General features: G+C 47.9%; 1 protein-coding gene across 1 annotated transcript in view; it reads left to right on the top strand.

The window, feature by feature from the left end:
• Positions 1–8,363: 8,363 nt before the first annotated feature.
• Positions 8,364–19,008, top strand: part of MECP2 (methyl-CpG binding protein 2) — a 73,627-nt gene continuing 62,982 nt past the window's right edge. Inside the window, exon 1 of the mRNA XM_082264031.1 lies at positions 8,364–8,466. Coding sequence (XP_082120157.1) covers positions 8,435–8,466 — 32 coding nt within the window. The 5' untranslated portion in view covers positions 8,364–8,434. The remainder of the gene's footprint in view (positions 8,467–19,008) is intronic.

Raw genomic sequence — 19,008 nt, forward strand, 5'->3', positions numbered from 1 at the left:
ACGACACCCCACACTTACAGAGATGTATAGGGAAAACAAAAGCCTTTCATGTATTGTTTCTGTGAGATATGTTCTATTGTTAAATTGACTCATGAATTGTAACCAGTTTAAAGCAGTTTTTGCCGCTCAAAACCTCCCTTAAATATGAGCGAAACTTGCAATAAAATCAGATGTGTCTACACCTTGCTTAAGTGCGCTGTGTCCTCGCATCTCCCGGCTGGAGAGAGGGAATTCACTATTCAGGGGGGTTAGCAACTGAAGGGCCATATATCATCTTGAAAATTGCCTCCTGACAAGATTTGAGCTAACACCGATCCTGCGTCAAAACAGGCCTGGTGCCGAATTCCATTTGAGGGGTCCTCCCTATTTGGCAACAAGTTATAAAGCGCCATTTCCCATGCCGCAGGTGGTAAGTCGGGGTTCCTTCCCCAGGATAGGCGCTTGCTGGACCAGAAGAGGTCTCAGCCCAGGCAAGGGGCTGATCGATCAAGGGATGCTCGCCTATATAAGCCTGGCCGTCAATTCCGAAAAAACTGGAGAAGACCGCAGCCTTCAGGACAGAAAGCACCCAGAGGAGGGTCTTCTGGTGGTCGGGAGGCCACAAAGTCTTTTTGACATTGTGCCTGCCCAGGCGGAGCAAGTCGGGGGTCGACTACTAAGCTTCCAACACGTCTGGGCAGCCTCGATAAATGACTTCTGGGTCGTCAAGACAGTATCAACAGGCCATTCCTGGAAATTCTACAGTCCGCCCAGACTGAGGTTCATTCCAACCTCATTGCCACAGTCAGAAGAGAAAAGACAAGGCCTTCTGTCTTACGTAGATCTGTTGGTGGCTCAAGGCGCAGTGGTTCCAGTTCCAACCAACGAGAAGTTCCAGGGTCTATATTCCCCTCTCTTCTTGGTTCAGTAAAAGAGCGGTGCTTGGAGACCGGTCATAGACCTCACGCACCTGAACCCTTTTATCAAGAAGGAGAAATTTAAGATGGAGATGCTATTCACCATCCGTCAAGCAATACAACCGGCAGACTGGCTTGTGTCAATCGACCTCAGGGATGCCTATTTCCATGTGCCAGTAGATTATCAGAAGTTTCTACGATTCGCAGTAGATCAGAATCATCTACAGTTTGTCTGTCTCCCGTTTGGGCTTACTACATCGCCGCGGGTATTCTCAAAGGTCTTACTAGCAGTGGTGGCTTTGATCAGCACCAAAGGCGTCCGTCTGCACCATTATCTGGACGACCTGCTCCTGCTGTCACAAGACCGAGAACAACTTCTGGTACACAGGTCTGAGGTAATAGCCACTCTTCGCGAGTTCGGCTGGTTACTGAACATGGAGAAGAGTCACCTGGAGCCTACCCAGTCGTTAATATTTCTGGGAGCTCAGTTCGACACAAGTCGAGGCACAATTTCTTTGCCCCTCGAGAAGATCCCGGTAGTCAGGGACAGGGTACGCCTAGCTATGACGGCCACTCACCTTCGAGCATCTCAGTGTCTAAGAGTGGTTGGGACCATGGTAGCCACGACTCCAATGGTGAAGTGGGCACTGGGCACAGTGGAAAATGTGGCCTTTCCAAGTGGGGTTTCTCCATCAGTGGCGTCCAGGAGATCAAAATCACTTCATTCGCATAACATCATCAATGCGGGAGAGCCTTCCATGGTGGTTGCAGAGCAAAAATCTCCTCAATTGCCATTCCATCATGCCCATCTCTTGGATCACGGTTACCACGGATGCCAGCAACACCGGATGGGGTGCCCTCTGTCAGACGGAGATAGCCCAGGGCAGCTGAGATTTCCAAGCTCACAGGGTAGTGTCAAATACTCTAGAATTGCGAGCTGCTTTGTGCGCTCTGAAAGCATTCCGTCACCTAATAGAAGGGACTTCTGTGATCCTGAGGATGGACAATACGACCGCGGTCTCCTATGTGAAGCGACAAGGAGGCACTCGCAGTCGCTCCCTGTTGAAGGAGGTAGATTCAATCTTATATTGGGCCCAGAAACACCTGGTCAACCTCACTGCAGTGTTTCTTCCGGGGGTACAGAATGTTCAAGCGGACTTCCTCTCAAGAGTCCGCTTGGACAACAACGAATGGAACCTTCACAACTATGTCTTCCAGTGGCTCACTTCTCTGGAATTTCACCCGGAAGTGGATCTATTTGCATCTCCATGCAATCGCAAGCTTCCGAAGTATTATGTGAGGTTCCGTTGTCCCCAAGCCTTTGGGATGAATGCTCTGACAGACCATTGGAGATTCCACAGGGCATATGCCTTTCCCCCGGTTCCTGTCATTCTCCGGTTCCTGGCGAGACTCAGGGTGTAAGATGTGGAAGTGCTAACAATAGCCCCATACTGGCCGAACAGGCCATGGTTTCCACTGCTGATGCTCCTCAGTTTTCGGCATCCAGTTCCTCTACCCATCAGGCCGGACCTTCTGTCCCAGGGAGCAACTCTACACTCATGCCCGGCTCATCTGCACCTGAAGGCATGGTTTTTGAGAGGGAAAGGCTGGAGGCGTTAGTTTGCTCGAGTGGGGCAATTTCTACTCTCTTAATTTCCAGGAGAGCAGTAACTAACAAGGTCTACGGAAGGATCTGGTCCAGTTCATGGATTTTGTTACCAAGAAAGGGGGGTCATGCAATGACCTGGTTTCCTGCAGTCGGGACTGGACCTACCATTATTATTAGCTCACTACGTGTGCAAGTTTCTGCTATTTCGGCCTTCACAGGAACTTCTTGGGAGTCTCATCCCCTTGTTCGTCAATTCTTTCGGGGAGCTTCCAGACTCAGGCCACAGAGGAAGCCAAGGTTCCCTAAATGGGATCTTCCACTCGTCTTGAACTTCCTTTCTGATGTCAGAAGAAGTCACACGGACCAACTCTCTTTATTGATCTGTCTCTGATATCGGCCTTCTTGGTAGCCGTCACCTCGGCTAAAAGAGTCTCCGAGATTAGTTCTCTGGGTTGCAAAGAACCATTCCTGACCTTCTTCCCAGATCTGGTGGTTCTTATCCCCATGTTGGGATCACACCCCAAGGTGGTCTCTGTTTTCCACAAGAACCAGGAGATTGTCCTTCCAACATTCAAATCGTCAAATGATCCGGATACACATCCATTAGATGTGGGTGCAATTCTGAGACTGTACCTGGATGCAACAGCTTCCTTCAGGCGTTCAGATTATCTATTTGTTCTCCTCCACGGAAAGAACAAGGGCTTGCGGGCCTCGTCAAGATCCATAGCGGCATGGATTGTTCAGACCATCCAATGGGCATATAAGGCTAAGGGCTTGGCTCCTCCAGAAGCGGTGACCGCGCATTCGACAAGAGGGGTGTCCATGTCCTGGGCGGCTTCTTGTCATGTGGCCCCTGAAGTAATATGCAAGGCGGCATCATGGTCTTCCATTAACACTTTCATGACTCATTATTGTATTGAGCCAGCTTCATTGTCTTCTGTTAACTTTGGTTTGCAAGTACTGTCTGTTGATGGTGCAAATTAAATTTCTTTTGGCCAGCAGTTTCCCACCCTTGTGTGTTTGGCTAGTTATTTCCCACACATAAGCTGCCATGGAGTCTGTCAGGAAAAAGGAAAATGGTTATCAAATACTTATGCCAGGAGCAGGTGCTCTATATGACCCCATCTTGGAATTATTCAAAAAAGTGAAATTCGCTTGGTCCAATTTTTGGTTTAAAATTCAGCTTCTGGAAAAAAATATGCAATTTCTACTTGTAATTTATAAAACAAGGGTAGACTGATTTTTCTGAATACATTGCAACTGCCAAGTAAAACATGCAAATTGAGATATTTTTTGGAAGCAGGCAACAGTTGTAAATTTGTGCAATTTTTATTCAGTATAATGAGCAGAATTCTATTTACAAACATACAGAAGAGACAAATATATAAGAAGAGACAAATATATAAATATATGTTAATCCAACATAATGATGGTATCCAACATGTCGCGTCATGTGGTCTGTTGGTAAACAGATCAACTGCTACCAGTCCATAGTTATTCATTTAAGTGCATATCAAAATTGTTTTTAAAAAATCCTTTATTTTAAATTATGTATTTTAAAAAATCTGCTATACTGTATATGAAATTAAATATCACTTTGCTTTTTACATTTTCTACAATTACAAAATATCACCAATCAGCACTTGGTATGACAGAGATTGAAAACTATTGACTAAGCAGCCTTGAGCTTCAAGCAGGCCTAAAAGTGGGTGCCTAATGTACCCCTACTCTGGAAAACTAAAATGTACTTTTACTAAGCACATATATCGGTTATTATTGAACTATATACTTTTAATTTGAGCATTTTACATTGTTACATGCTTGCTCCTTTCTAGTTTTTTAGTTATCAAACAATGAACTCAATCAATCATTCAAAGTTGGATCTTTCTTGTTTTTAATACTGTATTAAATGTAGAGATCAGCCAATAAGACCCTAGAAGTACAACCGATTAATCTCTACAATCTTGCTGCCTTCACTTTTTAGCAAATGTTCAGATAAGGTATCAGCCACACAAGAAATACATTGTTTTTTTTTTTTTGTTTTTTACTCCAACCTATAGAATTAAATTGTGAGAAGGAAGAGTTAAACTGGAAGCAGGAGAGAGCGGCGCAATAGTTTAGCAATAGATTTAATAGATGGACAAATAACATAGTAACTCACTTCAAGGTAAGGGTAAGCGCCGGTTCACATACACGCGACGCTACTTCCCGGGGCGACCTCCGAGATCGCGGTGCGAGCAGCGCGCCGCGACCTCGGAGCGGCCGCCAAGGACTTCATAACATTGAAGTCTATGGCGGTCGCCTCCTGGTCGCCCCAAAGAAGCTCCGGACCCTTTTTCTAGGTCGGAGAGACTTGTGTCGCTCCTATTAGAACCGGTCCGCAGCTTCCCTATGGGAGGCGACCTGTGAGGCGACCAGGTCGCCCTAGTGTGAACCGGGACTAAAACTGTGTGGTACAAGTGATGGTAAACACAAGCGGGCGGATCTCCGAAGTGACAGGCAGGGTCAGATTGCAGGGTTCAGCATAGCTGAACCCTCGATCTGTCCTTGTGTCACACAGTCACCTCCCCCCACACACGTTTGTAAGCACCAGGCATACATTAACCCCTCCCTCTCCAATAAAATCAACCCCTTCACTGTCAGTGTAATTTTTACAGTAACAGTGCATATGTATAGCACTGATTACTGTAGTAATGTCACTGGTACCCCCAAAAGTGTCAAAAAATGTCAGTCAGGGGTCCGATCTGTCCGCCGCAATGTCGCAGTCCCGTAAAAAAAAGAAAATCGCAGATCGCCGCCATTACTCGTTAAAAAAAAAAAACACCAAAAATGACATAAATCTTTCCCTTAGTTAGTAAACGCAATAACTTTTGTGAAAACCAATCAAAATACGCTTATTGCGATTTTTTTTACCAAACATAGGTAGCAGAAAACAAATTGGCCAAAAATTTAAAAAAATTTTTGATTTTTACATTTTTTTGGGGGGGAATTTCATATAAAAAAATTTCATATATATTGTTATTATTTCAAAATTTACGCTCTTTTTTTGTTTATAGCGCAAAAAGTAAAAATCCCACAGGTGATCAAATACCACCAAAAGAAAGCTCTGTTTGTGGGAAAAAAAGGACGTAAATTTAATTTGGGTACGGCTTCGCACGACCGCGCAATTGTCCGTTAAAGTCGCACAGTGCCGAATCGCAAAAAGTGGCCCAGACGTAAGACAGCAAAATCCTCCGGTGGTAAAGTGGTTAAACCATGGGTGTCCAACCTTTTGGCATCTCTGGGCCACATTGAGTGTAGAGAAATTTTCTCGGGCCGCATATAAAATATATACTGTAGTTAAGGTAGATAAGCAATAATACGCTGCCGTGCCCTTCCTGCGCCGCCGCCGCGCACCCCCCCCCAGCACTAATTTAACACAATTAGAGGACGATCAAATGAAATGGAATCAGTATACAGAGGTTTACTTCTCCTGAGAGTTATTAAAGGAACACTCTAACCACCATGACCACTTCAAATCCCTGAAGTGGTGATGATGGGAGGAGTCAGAAACACTGCACATGCTGGGATATTTACAGTTATGTGCTGGGGGATAGTTGCACTCCTCGCAGATATGACTTAGACAGCCGGAAAATTTAATTTCCCTATTCATACATGTATGATCATGGACATGACATATTATGACAAAACACAACTAGTTAATAAAAAACATATTGCAACAATTTACACACGCTAACGCACATACCTTTTCTACTGATTTTGTAGACTGCTGGTCATGCCGGTGTAACGTGAGAATTACCTACCCCGTGAGAAAAACCTACCCTCGTCATTTCCGGCCAGGAACAGCTGAGCAGCGCAGCAGTGCGCATGCTCACAGACCCGGATACCTATAGGAACAGATGAGGAGCTGTGTAGTGCGCATGCGCACTAGCATGAATTGATGAGGGTGTCCGTGAAAAAAACCTACCCACGCGGCGGGTACATTAAAACAGCTGGGCTACAATACGAGTAATCTCCACTCCTGACCCTGTGACTTCCCTCATCTTGGCTAGTAAATATAAAAGCGGCTGGCGGGTCCGTGAATTGTGTTTTCATACACCCGCCGCCGCTTTTATATTTACTTGCCGAGATGAGGGAAGTCACAGGGACAGGAGCGGAGATGACTCATATTGTAGCCCAGCTGTTTTAATGTACCCGCCGCGTTATACACACTGAGGGTGAACCGGAAGTGACGAGGGTAGGTTTTTCTCACGGGTAGGTAATTCTCACGGAACACCGGTACTGCTGGAGGAAGCAGCGGCTTCAGTAGAGAGCAGAGCCGCTGCTTCCTGTATGGCTCCTGTCACAGGCGGAGGAGGAGTGCATTTCATATCACTCCGCCTCTGACAGAGCCAGAACTATACAGGAAGTAGCGGCTCCGTCACTGACTGCAGACACCTTAAGTCTCCCGCAGCAGCCGGGAGATCGCACAGCACTTGCAGCCCAGTGTGTGCCCATCCAATGCAGCCTAAACAGTGCCCATCCAATGCAGCCTAAACAGTGCCCATCCAATGCAGCCTAAACAGTGCCCATTCAATGCAGCTTCACCAGTGTGTGCCCATCCAATGCAGCCTAAACAGTGCCCATCCAATGCAGCTTCAACAGTGCGTTCCCATCCAATGCAGCCTAAACAGTGCCCATCCAATGCAGCCTAAACAGTGCCCATCCAATGCAGCTTCACCAGTGCGTGCCCATCCAATGTCGCCTCACCAGTGCATGCCCATCCAATGCAGCCTGATCAGTGCCCATCCAATGTAGCCTCACCAGTGCATGCCCATCCAATGCAGCCTCACCAGTGCATGCCCATCCAATGCAGCCTCACCAGTGCATGCCCATCCAATGCAGCCTCACCAGTGCGTGCCCATCCAATGCAGCCTCACCAGTGCGTGCCCATCCAATGCAGCCTGATCAGTGCCCATCCAATGCAGCCTCACAAGTGCATGCCCATCCAATGCAGCCTGATCAGTGCCCATCCAATGCAGTCTGCAATGAAGATAGAGGAGAGTCGCTGGATTACACAGTGGGGAACTCCCACTTACCCGGCGACCGCTGTCATACGAAGCCCCACCTCCTGGACCGGCTCCTATAATAGACTTCACCAATGTGCCGTCTATCACAGGAGCCAGTCAAGGAGGCGGGGGTTCGTATGACAGCGGCCTACGGGTATGCAGGAGATCCCCCCCTCTGTAATCTGGCGGCGCTCGCCCCCTCTCCTCCCCTTCAAGGTGGCCTCTGTCTACAGTTAGTTGGAAACCACTGTGGTCGTGCCCCCGAGTCGACTTCCTTCCTGCCCAGCAAAAATAAATAAAAAACTGTCAGGGGGCAGTGGGCCGCATTGCCTGCGGTTCTGGGCCGCATGCGGCCCCCGGGCCGCATGTTGGACATGCCTGCTTTAAATGGCTTTCTTACAAAATGTGTCAAATCACTGATGGTACTATGGCCATGCTCTAACGAATTCGTTTTTTTTGTAGCAATTCTGAACGGATATGAACGTTCTGTCCGCAGGGTTAGCCATTATAGTCAGGCTTTATCATCATTATCTAAGCTGACAGCGTGCGTTTTCCAACATTACTGCTGACCATTGAGAAAAATCCGGACTACATTCGTCTATCCCTCACATTTTGCTGTCTCTGTCACTGTGTTCACGATACTTGTGACGCACAACTTTGAACCGAGCTCACACACCCCCCTCTCCCTCTTCTCCTCAGCTCTCTCTACTCAATAAAGGCGGGAACGAGTAGCCCCGCCCATTTCCTCTGTACAATGGAACGTCCCCTCACACGAGAGAGAAGGGCAGGTAGGCTCCGGCGCGGTGACGTCACCATCGCGGCTGCTCTCGCGCCCTGCCCACCCCCTTTCCCTCCTCAGCCTGTGGAGGAGCCGTTAGAAAATGGCCGCCGCGCCGAGCGGAGAGGAGAGACTGTGAGTGCTGGCTTCCCGGCCGGTCTGTGTGCCCCCACTCCCACCCTCCCTTTCCTTACACCACCTCTCCCGCCCTCCTGCCTGCCATTATCTCCCTGTGTGTGAGGGGAGGGGGGCGGGTCTGACAGGGTGTCCGTGTGCTTTTTTTTTTTTTTTAATGAATCCCTGAGGTGAGGGGGGCGGGGCTGTGTGTGAGGAGAAAATGTCCCTGTCACTGGGTGCTGATGGCTGTCTTGTGTAAGGGGGGGTCTGGTGTTGGGTCAGAGTGTAGTGTCGCCCACCCCCCATCCCTCAGGCCAGGGATGACATTTGCTCAGTGCGTCATTGAAGCCCCTGTGAGTGAGGAGGCCCCGGACTGTCCATAGTGTGAGGGGCCTGAGCTGGGGGAGCACTGCATGACACACCCCTTTATGTCAGAGGACTCCATCACAAGTCCTGACCCTGTCCATTTACACCATGCCATGTGTCCTCCATTTTTATATCACACCTAGGCGTTCGGCCCCACGTGTGCGGCAAATCCTGGCGTTTTTAGGTCGCTCGTTGTCACGTCCAGCATATCGGAATCGGCGGCAGGCCGAAAACCGCCACAGCTAGACGCTGCAGAGAGGGGTATGCGTGTTCAGTATATGTGCAAAGGCATGTATGACCCGAATGCAGGAATTCTATGCTCTGGACATACGTCCCTGAATGCATGCGGTACACCAACAAACCCATCAAAACCTATAGTGAGCTGAAACGCGGTAGCGAATAGTACCAGTGTTTAGGGTTGTAGGCTCCGAACGCTGGAATTCTACATTCCGGAATACATCCCTAAATGCGTGTCGTACGGTGACAAGCCTATCAAAACCTATAGCGAGCTGAAACGCAGTAGCTGGACGCAGGGGCGAATAGTACTCGTGTTTAGGGTTGTAGGCTCCGAACGCTGGAATTCTACATTCCGGAATACATCCCTAAATGCGTGTCGTACGGTGACAAGCCTATCAAAACCTATAGCGAGCTGAAACGCAGTAGCTGGACGCAGGGGCGAATTGTACTCGTGTTTAGGGTTGTAGGCTCCGAACGCTGGAATTCTACGTTCTGGATATACTTCCCTGAATGCATGTCGTACGGTGACAAGCCTATCAAAACCTATAGCGAGCTGAAACGCGGCGGGTGGACACTGGGGCGAATAGTGTTTGGGGTTGTAGGCTCCGAACGCTGGAATTCTACGTTCTGGATATACTTCCCTGAATGCATGTCGTACGGTGACAAGCCTATCAAAAACTACCACAAGAGGACACAGTTTTAAATTAGAGGGGCAAAGGTTTAAAAGTAATATGAGGAAGTATTACTTTACTGAGAGAGTAGTGGATGCATGGAATAACCTTCCTGCAGAAGTGGTAGCTGCAAATACAGTGAAGGAGTTTAAGCATGCATGGGATAGGCATAAGGCTATCCTTCATATAAGATAGGGCCAGGGACTATTCATAGGATTCAGATATATTGGGCAGACTAGATGGGCCAAATGGTTCTTATCTGCCAACACATTATATGTTTCTAACCTATAGCGAGCTGAAATGCGGTAGCTGGACGCAGGGGCGAATAGTACTCGTGTTTAGGGTTGTATGGTCCGAACGCTGGAATTCTACGTTCTGGATATACTTCCCTGAATGCTGAATGCATGTGGTACGATGACAAGCCTATCAAAACCTATAGTGAGCTGAAACGCGGCGGCTGGACACTGGGGTGAATAGTACTTGTGTTTAGGGTTGTATGCTCCGAACGCTGGAATTCTACGTTCTGGCCTTACGTCAGAGTGCAAATGGTATGGCGACGAGCCACTGCGTGTTTCACATCAAGTCTGTCAAAATCTGACGGACTGAAATAAGCGATGGCTGGACGATGTGGAGAGCGGTACACGCGTTTAGGACCTCATGCACTAAGGCATGTATGCTCTGAACGCAGGAATTCTACATTCTGGCCATAAGCCCCTGCAGGAATTCTACGTTCTGGCCATAAGCCCCAGCAGGAATTCTACGTTCTGGCCATAAGCCCCTGCAGGAATTCTACGTTCTGGCCATAAGCCCCTGCAGGAATTCTATTTTCTGGCCATAAGCCCCTGCAGGAATTCTATTTTCTGGCCATAAGCCCCTGCAGGAATTCTATTTTCTGGCCATAAGCCCCTGCAGGAATTCTATTTTCTGGCCATAAGCCCCTGCAGGAATTCTATTTTCTGGCCATAAGCCCCTGCAGGAATTCTACGTTCTGGCCATAAGCCCCTGCAGGAATTCTACGTTCTGGCCATAAGCCCCTGCAGGAATTCTACGTTCTGGCCATAAGCCCCTGCAGGAATTCTACGTTCTGGCCATAAGCCCCTGCAGGAATTCTATTTTCTGGCCATAAGCCCCTGCAGGAATTCTATTTTCTGGCCATAAGCCCCTGCAGGAATTCTACGTTCTGGCCATAAGCCCCTGCAGGAATTCTACGTTCTGGCCATAAGCCCCTGCAGGAATTCTACGTTCTGGCCATAAGCCCCTGCAGGAATTCTACGTTCTGGCCATAAGCCCCAGCAGGAATTCTACGTTCTGGCCATAAGCCCCTGCAGTAATTCTACGTTCTGGCCATAAGCCCCTGCAGTAATTCTACGTTCTGGCCATAAGCCCCTGCAGTAATTCTACGTTCTGGCCATAAGCCCCTGCAGTAATTCTACGTTCTGGCCATAAGCCCCTGCAGTAATTCTACGTTCTGGCCATAAGCCCCTGCAGGAATTCTACGTTCTGGCCATAAGCCCCTGCAGGAATTCTACATTCTGGCCATAAGCCCCTGCAGGAATTCTACGTTCTGGCCATAAGCCCCTGCAGGAATTCTACTTTCTGGCCATGCGGCCCTGAACGCATACCATATGGCGACGAGCTGCCGCATGTTATACATCCAGCCTGACTGAAATACGCCACATATGCAAAGGTGTGTATGCCCCAAATGCAGACATTTTACCTTTTGGCTAAACGCATGCGGTATAGCGACGAGCCCCTGCGTGTTTCGCATTCATCCTGTCTGAAATACGCCACGTAAGCCCCAAACACAGGAATTCTACATTTTGAAAATGCGTCACTGAGTGTATGCAATACGGTGTCCAGCCTGTCAAAACCTATAGCAAGCTGAAACGCGTTGGCTGGATGCTGGGGTGAATGGCACTCGTGTTTAGGGTTGTATGCCCCTGAGCTCATACGGTACAGCGATGATCGGCTGCGTGTTTCACTTCCAGTTTGTCAAGATGTATGACTGAAATAGGCCACATGTGCAAAGGTGTGTAAGCCCCAAATGCAGGAACTCTACCTTCTGGCCAAATGCCCCCAAACGCATTGCGGTACAGCAATGAGCCACTGCGTGTTTCACATCCAGCCTGTCTGAAATATGCCCCAAACGCAGGAATTTTACCTTCTTGGCCATAGAGGCTTAGGATACATTTTTCTGTCTGTCAAAATTTCTGACAAGCTGAAATTGAACGCTGTGTTGAGCGGTACGCATGTTTAGGTTTGTATGCATAGAGCAGGGATCTCCAAACTACGGCCCTCCAGCTGTTGTGGAACTACACATCCCATGAGTCATTGTAAAACTCTGACATTCACAGACATGACTAGGCATGATGGGAATTGTAGTTCCTGAACAACTGGAGGGCCATAGTTTGGAGACCCCTGGCATAGAGGCAGAAATTCTGTCCCTGAGTGCATTCGATACAGATTGTTGAAACACGATGGGTGAACGCTGCATATTTCATATTTAACCTGTCGAAATCTATGACTGACTGAAATATGCCACGTATGCTCCAAACGCAGATATTCTATGTTCTGGCCTATACGTCTGTGCAAATCTATGATGGACAGAAAATTGCTACATGCGCAAAGCCACGTATGCCTGGAATGCAGGAATTCTACCTTCTGGGCTATACAGCTCTGAATGCATAGGGCACAGCGTTCCGTCTGTCAAAATTTCTGGCAAGCTGAAATATGAAGTGGCTGGATGCTGTTTTGAGTGGTACGCACATTTGGGGTCGTATGCGCAGAGGCACATATGCTCCAAACACAGAAATTCTATGTCCCTGAATGCATACGGTACATCGTCCAGCCTGTCAAAACCTAGGGCAAGCTGAAATATGAAGTGGCTGGATGCTGTTTTGAGTGGTACGCACATTTGGGGTCGTATGCGCAGAGGCACATACGCTCCAAACACAGAAATTCTATGTCCCTGAATGCATACAGTACAGCGTCCAGCCTGTGAAATTTTACGGTGACCTGAAATACATGCTAGCAGGTGAGTGCTACAGACGTTTAGGGTTGTATGCACAAAGGCACGCATGAGCCGATCCCTGGACACAGCGTCCAGCCAGTTGAAATCTATGGCGAGCTGAAACGTGGTGGGGGGTACACTGTGGCGAGCAGTACGCACATTTGGGGTAGTATGCGCAAAAGCATTGAATCTTGAGTGCAGGAATTCTCTGTTCTTGAGAAAAAACCCTCAGTGCAATAAGTACAGTTTCCAGCCTGTCACTCTATGGTGAGCTGAAACGTGGTGACTGGACGCTGTGGCGAGTAATACAAATGTTTTCATATGCAGGAATTCTATAATCTGGGCATACGTCCCTCAGTGCATACGGTACAGCGTCCAGCCTGTCAAAATCTTTGGTGAGCTGAAATACATGATGGCGATGACTGGACATTATGGTGAGCGGTACGCATGTTTAGGGCTGTATGAGCCAAACAGGAATTCTCCTGCCCCAAATGCATACAGTGCAGTGTCCAGCCTGTGAAAATCTATGGTGAGCTAAAATACGCGGCAGCTGTCGCTGTGGTGAGTGGGGTGTACCTTTAGGCTTGTATGTGCAAAAGCACTCACAGGAATTTTCTGTCCTGGAACACACATGATACAGCATCCAGCCTGTGAAAAATCTACGTCAAGCCGAAATGTGGTGGCTGGACGCTGTGGCAAGCAGCATGCATGTTTATGGTTGTATGCGCAAAGACACGTTTTCTCCAAGCACTGGAGTTCTGTGTTCTGGCCATACCCCCTTAAATGTATACGGCAGAGAATCGAGCAGCTGTACATTTCACAACCAGCCTGTCGGAATCGATGACTGACTGACAAACACCACGTCTCAGCGATGTAGTGAGTGGTACACACATTTAGAGACACATGCACAAAGGCACGTGTACCCCAAATGAAGGAAATCTATGTTCTGGCCCATTCATTCCTGAACACATAGGGTACATCGTCAAGCTGCCATGTATTTCATGTCCAGCCAGTTGAAATGTATGGTGAGCGGAAATACACAAAGGCACTGTGACAAGTGGTACTTACCTTTAGGCTCATATGCATAAAGACATGCATGCCTCAAACACAGGAATTCCGGTGTTGCGGGCTATACGTTCCTGAATGCATACGGTACAGCGTCCAGTCTAAAAATGTATGGCGAGCTGAAATATGCAGTTGATGGATGCTGTGGTGAGCAGTACACACATTTAGGGCTATATGCTCTGAATGCAAGAATTTTATGTCATAAAATATCATAAAATGCATACAGTGCTAGTGGTGCTCTAAAAATTCAGGATGTACTTTTCCGAAACTGAAATTGATATTTTTTAAAAATATATGTATATTTTCATAAATAATTTTATTATATTTGGCTTTATAGTTATTATGAATTTAAATTATGAATTTATTGTGGGCCATTATCGGCACTTTTTGAAGAGGTGTTCAAAATCCTGCTTGCTGAATTTTTGGTGCATATTTGGCAAACCACACCAAAAACGCACCTCCCCCATTCAAATACATTGAAAAGGACGCATCAAAAATGCACCCATATTGAGTTTTCAATGCTTTTTTTTGAGTCACATGACCTATGAAAAACACACCATAAGCAGGGTAAAATGACAGATGTCTTTGGCAGCCGTCATCTGCACCTTTTTTTTTTTTTTTCTTTCGCCACAAAACTTAAAACTGGTACATGTGTTTTAGGGTCATATGCGGAAAGGCAAGTATATTCCGAACACAGGAATTGTACGTCGATGAATGCAGAATATGTGTTGAGCTTGCAGTGCTATTAATTCTTCACGGCACCCCAAACATGGCTAGCATGCAAGGCTGTATGTCTTAAAAGGTGCAGGAATTTGGGGCATGTTGGGAAACCCATTCAAGTCCTGCAAAAAAATTCATAAAAAAAAAAAAAAGCGGGTAAAAACGCACATTCCTGCTACACTAGGTTTGAATGAAGCCTTAAAGAGGTTGTAAACCCAAATTATTTTTTTTTCTCACCCTGAAAGAGAAACGCATAATGAGCTAGTATGCATCGCATACTAGCTCATTATGAAATACTTACCTTAGAACGAGCTTACCTGTATGACGGGCGACATGTTCAGTCGCCTGTCTTCCGGGATCGCGGCATCTGGCCATCTGATTGGCCGGAGCCGCGGTGACGTCACTCCCGCGCACGGGAGCCGACATTCACGACACGGGGCTCTGAAGGAATGGCACCAGCGGCCGTTCCTTCAGAGCGCAAGTGCCAGTGATGTCACTTGCTGCATTTAAGGTAAATATCTTCTAAACGGTACACGTTTAGGAGATATTTACAGTACCTATAGGTAAGCCTTATTATAGGGTTACCTATAGGTGCAACTTACAGAAGTGGGTTTACTTCCTCTTTAAGGCTTGTTCACTACTGCTTTACTGTCTGAAGAGTGATATACATTCGGATTGCTCTTAAAGCAGAGTTCCGGCCTCAAAATCGATTTCGGGCCATCCGCTTGCTCTAGGTCACCTGAAAAACAAATGGATAATTACGATTTTTTTTTTTTTGTTTACTTACCTTGTTATTGAAGAAAATATACTCAACTTTCTTCCACTTCCTCCCTCTGCGGCTGTGGTCCGCGCTGTCACTTCCTCCTTGCAATGATTCCTGGGAGCTGAATGTCATCGCTCCCAGGAATCAATGCGCCTGCACCGGCCCCGCTCGTCAGTTCCAGTGCAGGCGCGTCATTCCCTGCTAAACAGCTTCTGGGTGTGTCCAGAAGCTGTGGAGGGATGACGCGCCCGCACCGGAAATGACGAGCGGAGCCGGTGCAGGGCATTCTGGAAGAAGAGGACATGGAAGAGGCCGCAGAAGAGGATGCACTGGCATCAGCTGCCCACATTTGAGATGGCAGCGCTGGAGAAGAAATTTTCAAGGTAAGTATTTCTTCTAAATGGCACAGCTCATAGGCTATCCATTGTGGAATGTACTAGCCCTGACTGTCCCGGGGGTATTCTTATCTAAATTTCACCCCTGAGGCCGGAACTCTGCTTTAAGAGAGCATTAGACAGGTGGTGAGGTGGCATTGTATTGCCTTCTTACTGTGCTTTTACCCCCCTGAGCCATGGACTCCTACTCTGCGGGAGAAAGCGGTGGGATCTACTGCAGGACACACCCCTCTTTCCTAATATGTTGTGCCTGAGGACACGAAGACCAGCTGATTTGTACCGCCATCTAGGCAATGCTTCATCTATCAGAAGCTCTCTCCCTGGGAGCCTGTCCATATAAGCTGCATTCACTTCATGGCATGTGTCCTCTGATGTGCTTCCTTTTTCTGTTACAAATGAACTTGTTAGGTGTGTGTCAAATCCTAGCAGTTTTTGGGCATAGCTGTCACATCCAGCCTGTCAAAATCTACAACAGGCTGGAATTTTCAGCCACTGGATGCTGTAGCAAGCAATAAACCCGTTAAAGGTCGTATGTGCAAAGGCATGTATGCTCCAAACACAGGAATTCTATGTTCCTGAATGCATACAGTGCAGTGTCCAGCCAAATCTACTGCAGGCTGAAATATGCAACGGCTGGCTTCTGTGGCATTTAGGGCCGTATGCCTCAAACACAGAATTTCTATGTTCAGGGTGTATCAAGTAGTGATGAGCCCAGGCATTCTATGAATTCCTCTCTATCTGAGCTTCAAAATCCCACTATTTTCTGTTTTGATCAGTAGGAAATGTAAACAAAGGGGCGGGAATGCTCGTGGCATCATTAGTGCCCTTGTCTAGACACAAACTCATCCTCAATGAGTTTGGAGGATGCTGAGCTCATCTCGAGTAGCAACCCGGTCGACTTTTAGGGCTCGTTGACACCTGGTGCATTGAGCTTGAGCAATGCATCTTAACACAAGGACACTGTAAGGGCTCTTTCACACGGTCCGCCTCCGCAGGCGGATCCGTGTTGCTCAGCGGGGATCGATCCGCGATCCCCGCTGAGCCGGGCGGATGACAGCTCCGTCTCCGCTTGCAGAGCGGAGAGGGAGGTGTCTCAGCACCCGCTGCCCTCTATGGGGGATCGGATGAGAGCGGACCGCTTGTCCGCTCTCATCAGATCCGCTCCGCTCCGATTACTGAACGGATGGAAAAATAGGGTTTCCATCCGATTTCAGCACAGGATCGGATGCGGATGGCAGCGGGTGTCAGCGGAGGTGTCTCCGCTGACACCCACAGCCCCATAGAGCTGCATGGAGGATCCGATCAGATCCGCCTAAAAAACTGACAGGCGGATCTGATCGGACCGCCCGTGTGAAAGAGCCCTAAGGGCTCATTCACACTAGCTTTGCTCTCTGAAGAGCAATTTGAGTTCAGATTGCTCTAGATTGTTGCTTCAGATTGTTGTATCGCCTCCTCACCACCTGCCCTAACACCTTGAACACTGCATTGCACCCGGTTGTGAGAGGCCTGTAGTGCAGCCCCATGCACTTGAATGGTTCTGGAGCTATGCCCCCTGAAAGCGACTGGTGTATGATTCCTGCCACAGCCACGAAGCAAAGTATTGGTTAACATGTGTACACTCCCAGCTGCTGCCTCTGCCACTAAAAAGGAGTGGTTGGGGATGGTAAAATTGCAACTCAGCCGTCGGGTTTTACTCTCTCCCTCAACCGCTAGTATGAACAAGCCCTTAAAAGAGATAAGCCTGGGCATCCTCTGAACCCCTCTTTATCTGAACATGAAAATTGCGCCATTTTCTAGTCCAATCAACTGCAGGCTGGGTCATTCACCACCTCGCAGGACATGTAAACAAAGGGGCAGAATGCTTGTGGCGTCAGTGCCCTTACACATACCCGTAATTAGTCAATGACAAAAATAGCGCTTCTTTCATGTTAGATAGCAATACGTTTGAGGATGCCTGAGCTCATCTATAGTAGTAACCAAGTCATTTTTTTAGGGCTTTTTGACATTCGGTGAGTCGAGCTGCATTGATAAAGCACAGGGACGCTTTAAGGGCTGACGCACTTGGACATCTTAAGGTGCAGATGTGCCCTGGTGTAAAAATCGTGATGTTTTTCTATGCCCAGGGAACCTCAGCTGGCATATAAAGCTGACTGTAGAAGTGAATTGCTGTATTTGGATAAGTGCTGATACTTTTGTACATTGGTTTATACATGTGCATGCACTTGAAACATTTCCTGAAAGCATAAGGCTGCGTTTGGTGAATACACCATACACATGTGAACACTGATGCATACGTCATGTAAAACCATTCACTTCTTTGGCCATCTGTACTTACCAACTGCAGCTCCCTGAGCATGGGATTTGGTGTACTTGGGCCAAGGGAACTGGTGAATTAGTTGTAGGTAACATTCCAATCAACTTTTAGGGCCGTTGAAGGGTGGTAAAACCCAGTGGTTAAGCTGTGTTTTTTTTTTTTTTTTTTTTTTTTTACCACCCTCCTTGACTGCATAGATAGCAGTCAGGGATGTACACATGCTTTGCCATGAAATATGCTAGGCCATTCTGCAATTGTCCTGCAACTGCTCGCAATGCATGTGGTTGTGGTGCGCTAGTGCCGAGTTCAAGAGGTTTAGGGCTCTTTCACACGGGCGGTCCGATCAGATTCGCCTGTCAGTTTTTTAGGCGGATCTGATCGGATGCCCCATTCAGCCCTATGGAGCAGCGGATGTCAGCGGTGACATGTCCGCTGACACCCGCTGCCATCCGCATCTGATCCTGTCCGTGAAATCCGGACGGATGGAAACCCTATTTTCCATCCGTCCTGGGGATGGGATCGGATGAGAGCGGACAGGCGGTCCACTCTCATCCGATTCCCCATAGAGGGCAGCGGGAGCTGTGACACCTCCATCTCCGCACTGCAAGCGGAGACTGAGCTGTCATCCGCCGGCTCAGCGGGGATCGCGGATCGATCCCCGCTGAGCAGCACGGATCCGCCTACGGAGGCGGACCGCGTGAAAGAGCCCTAAAGCAGCCAGTAAGAACTTAATAACAAGCCTCCTCTCCACCTGTCAAATGCTCTCTGAAGAAAATGCTGATCAAAGCATGTATAAATGAGCGCTTGGGTAGCACTACCTGTTAAAGTCGCTTTGGGGCAGCAACCTGCAGTAAAACGCTTTACTTATGCAAGCTATTCTCCCTTTTGGTTCTTAAAAGAAAAAAACAAGTGTGCATTTAGGAAGTACCTCCTAAATGCCTGCAGATCTCTTCACAACTGCTTGCAAAAAGCAATCCACTGCAGATTGCTTTTCAGGAGGGCAGTCATTCACACTATTG

This window comes from Pelophylax lessonae (genome assembly GCF_965119305.1).
Source record: "Pelophylax lessonae genome assembly, chromosome: 7".
NCBI lineage: Eukaryota > Metazoa > Chordata > Amphibia > Anura > Ranidae > Pelophylax > Pelophylax lessonae.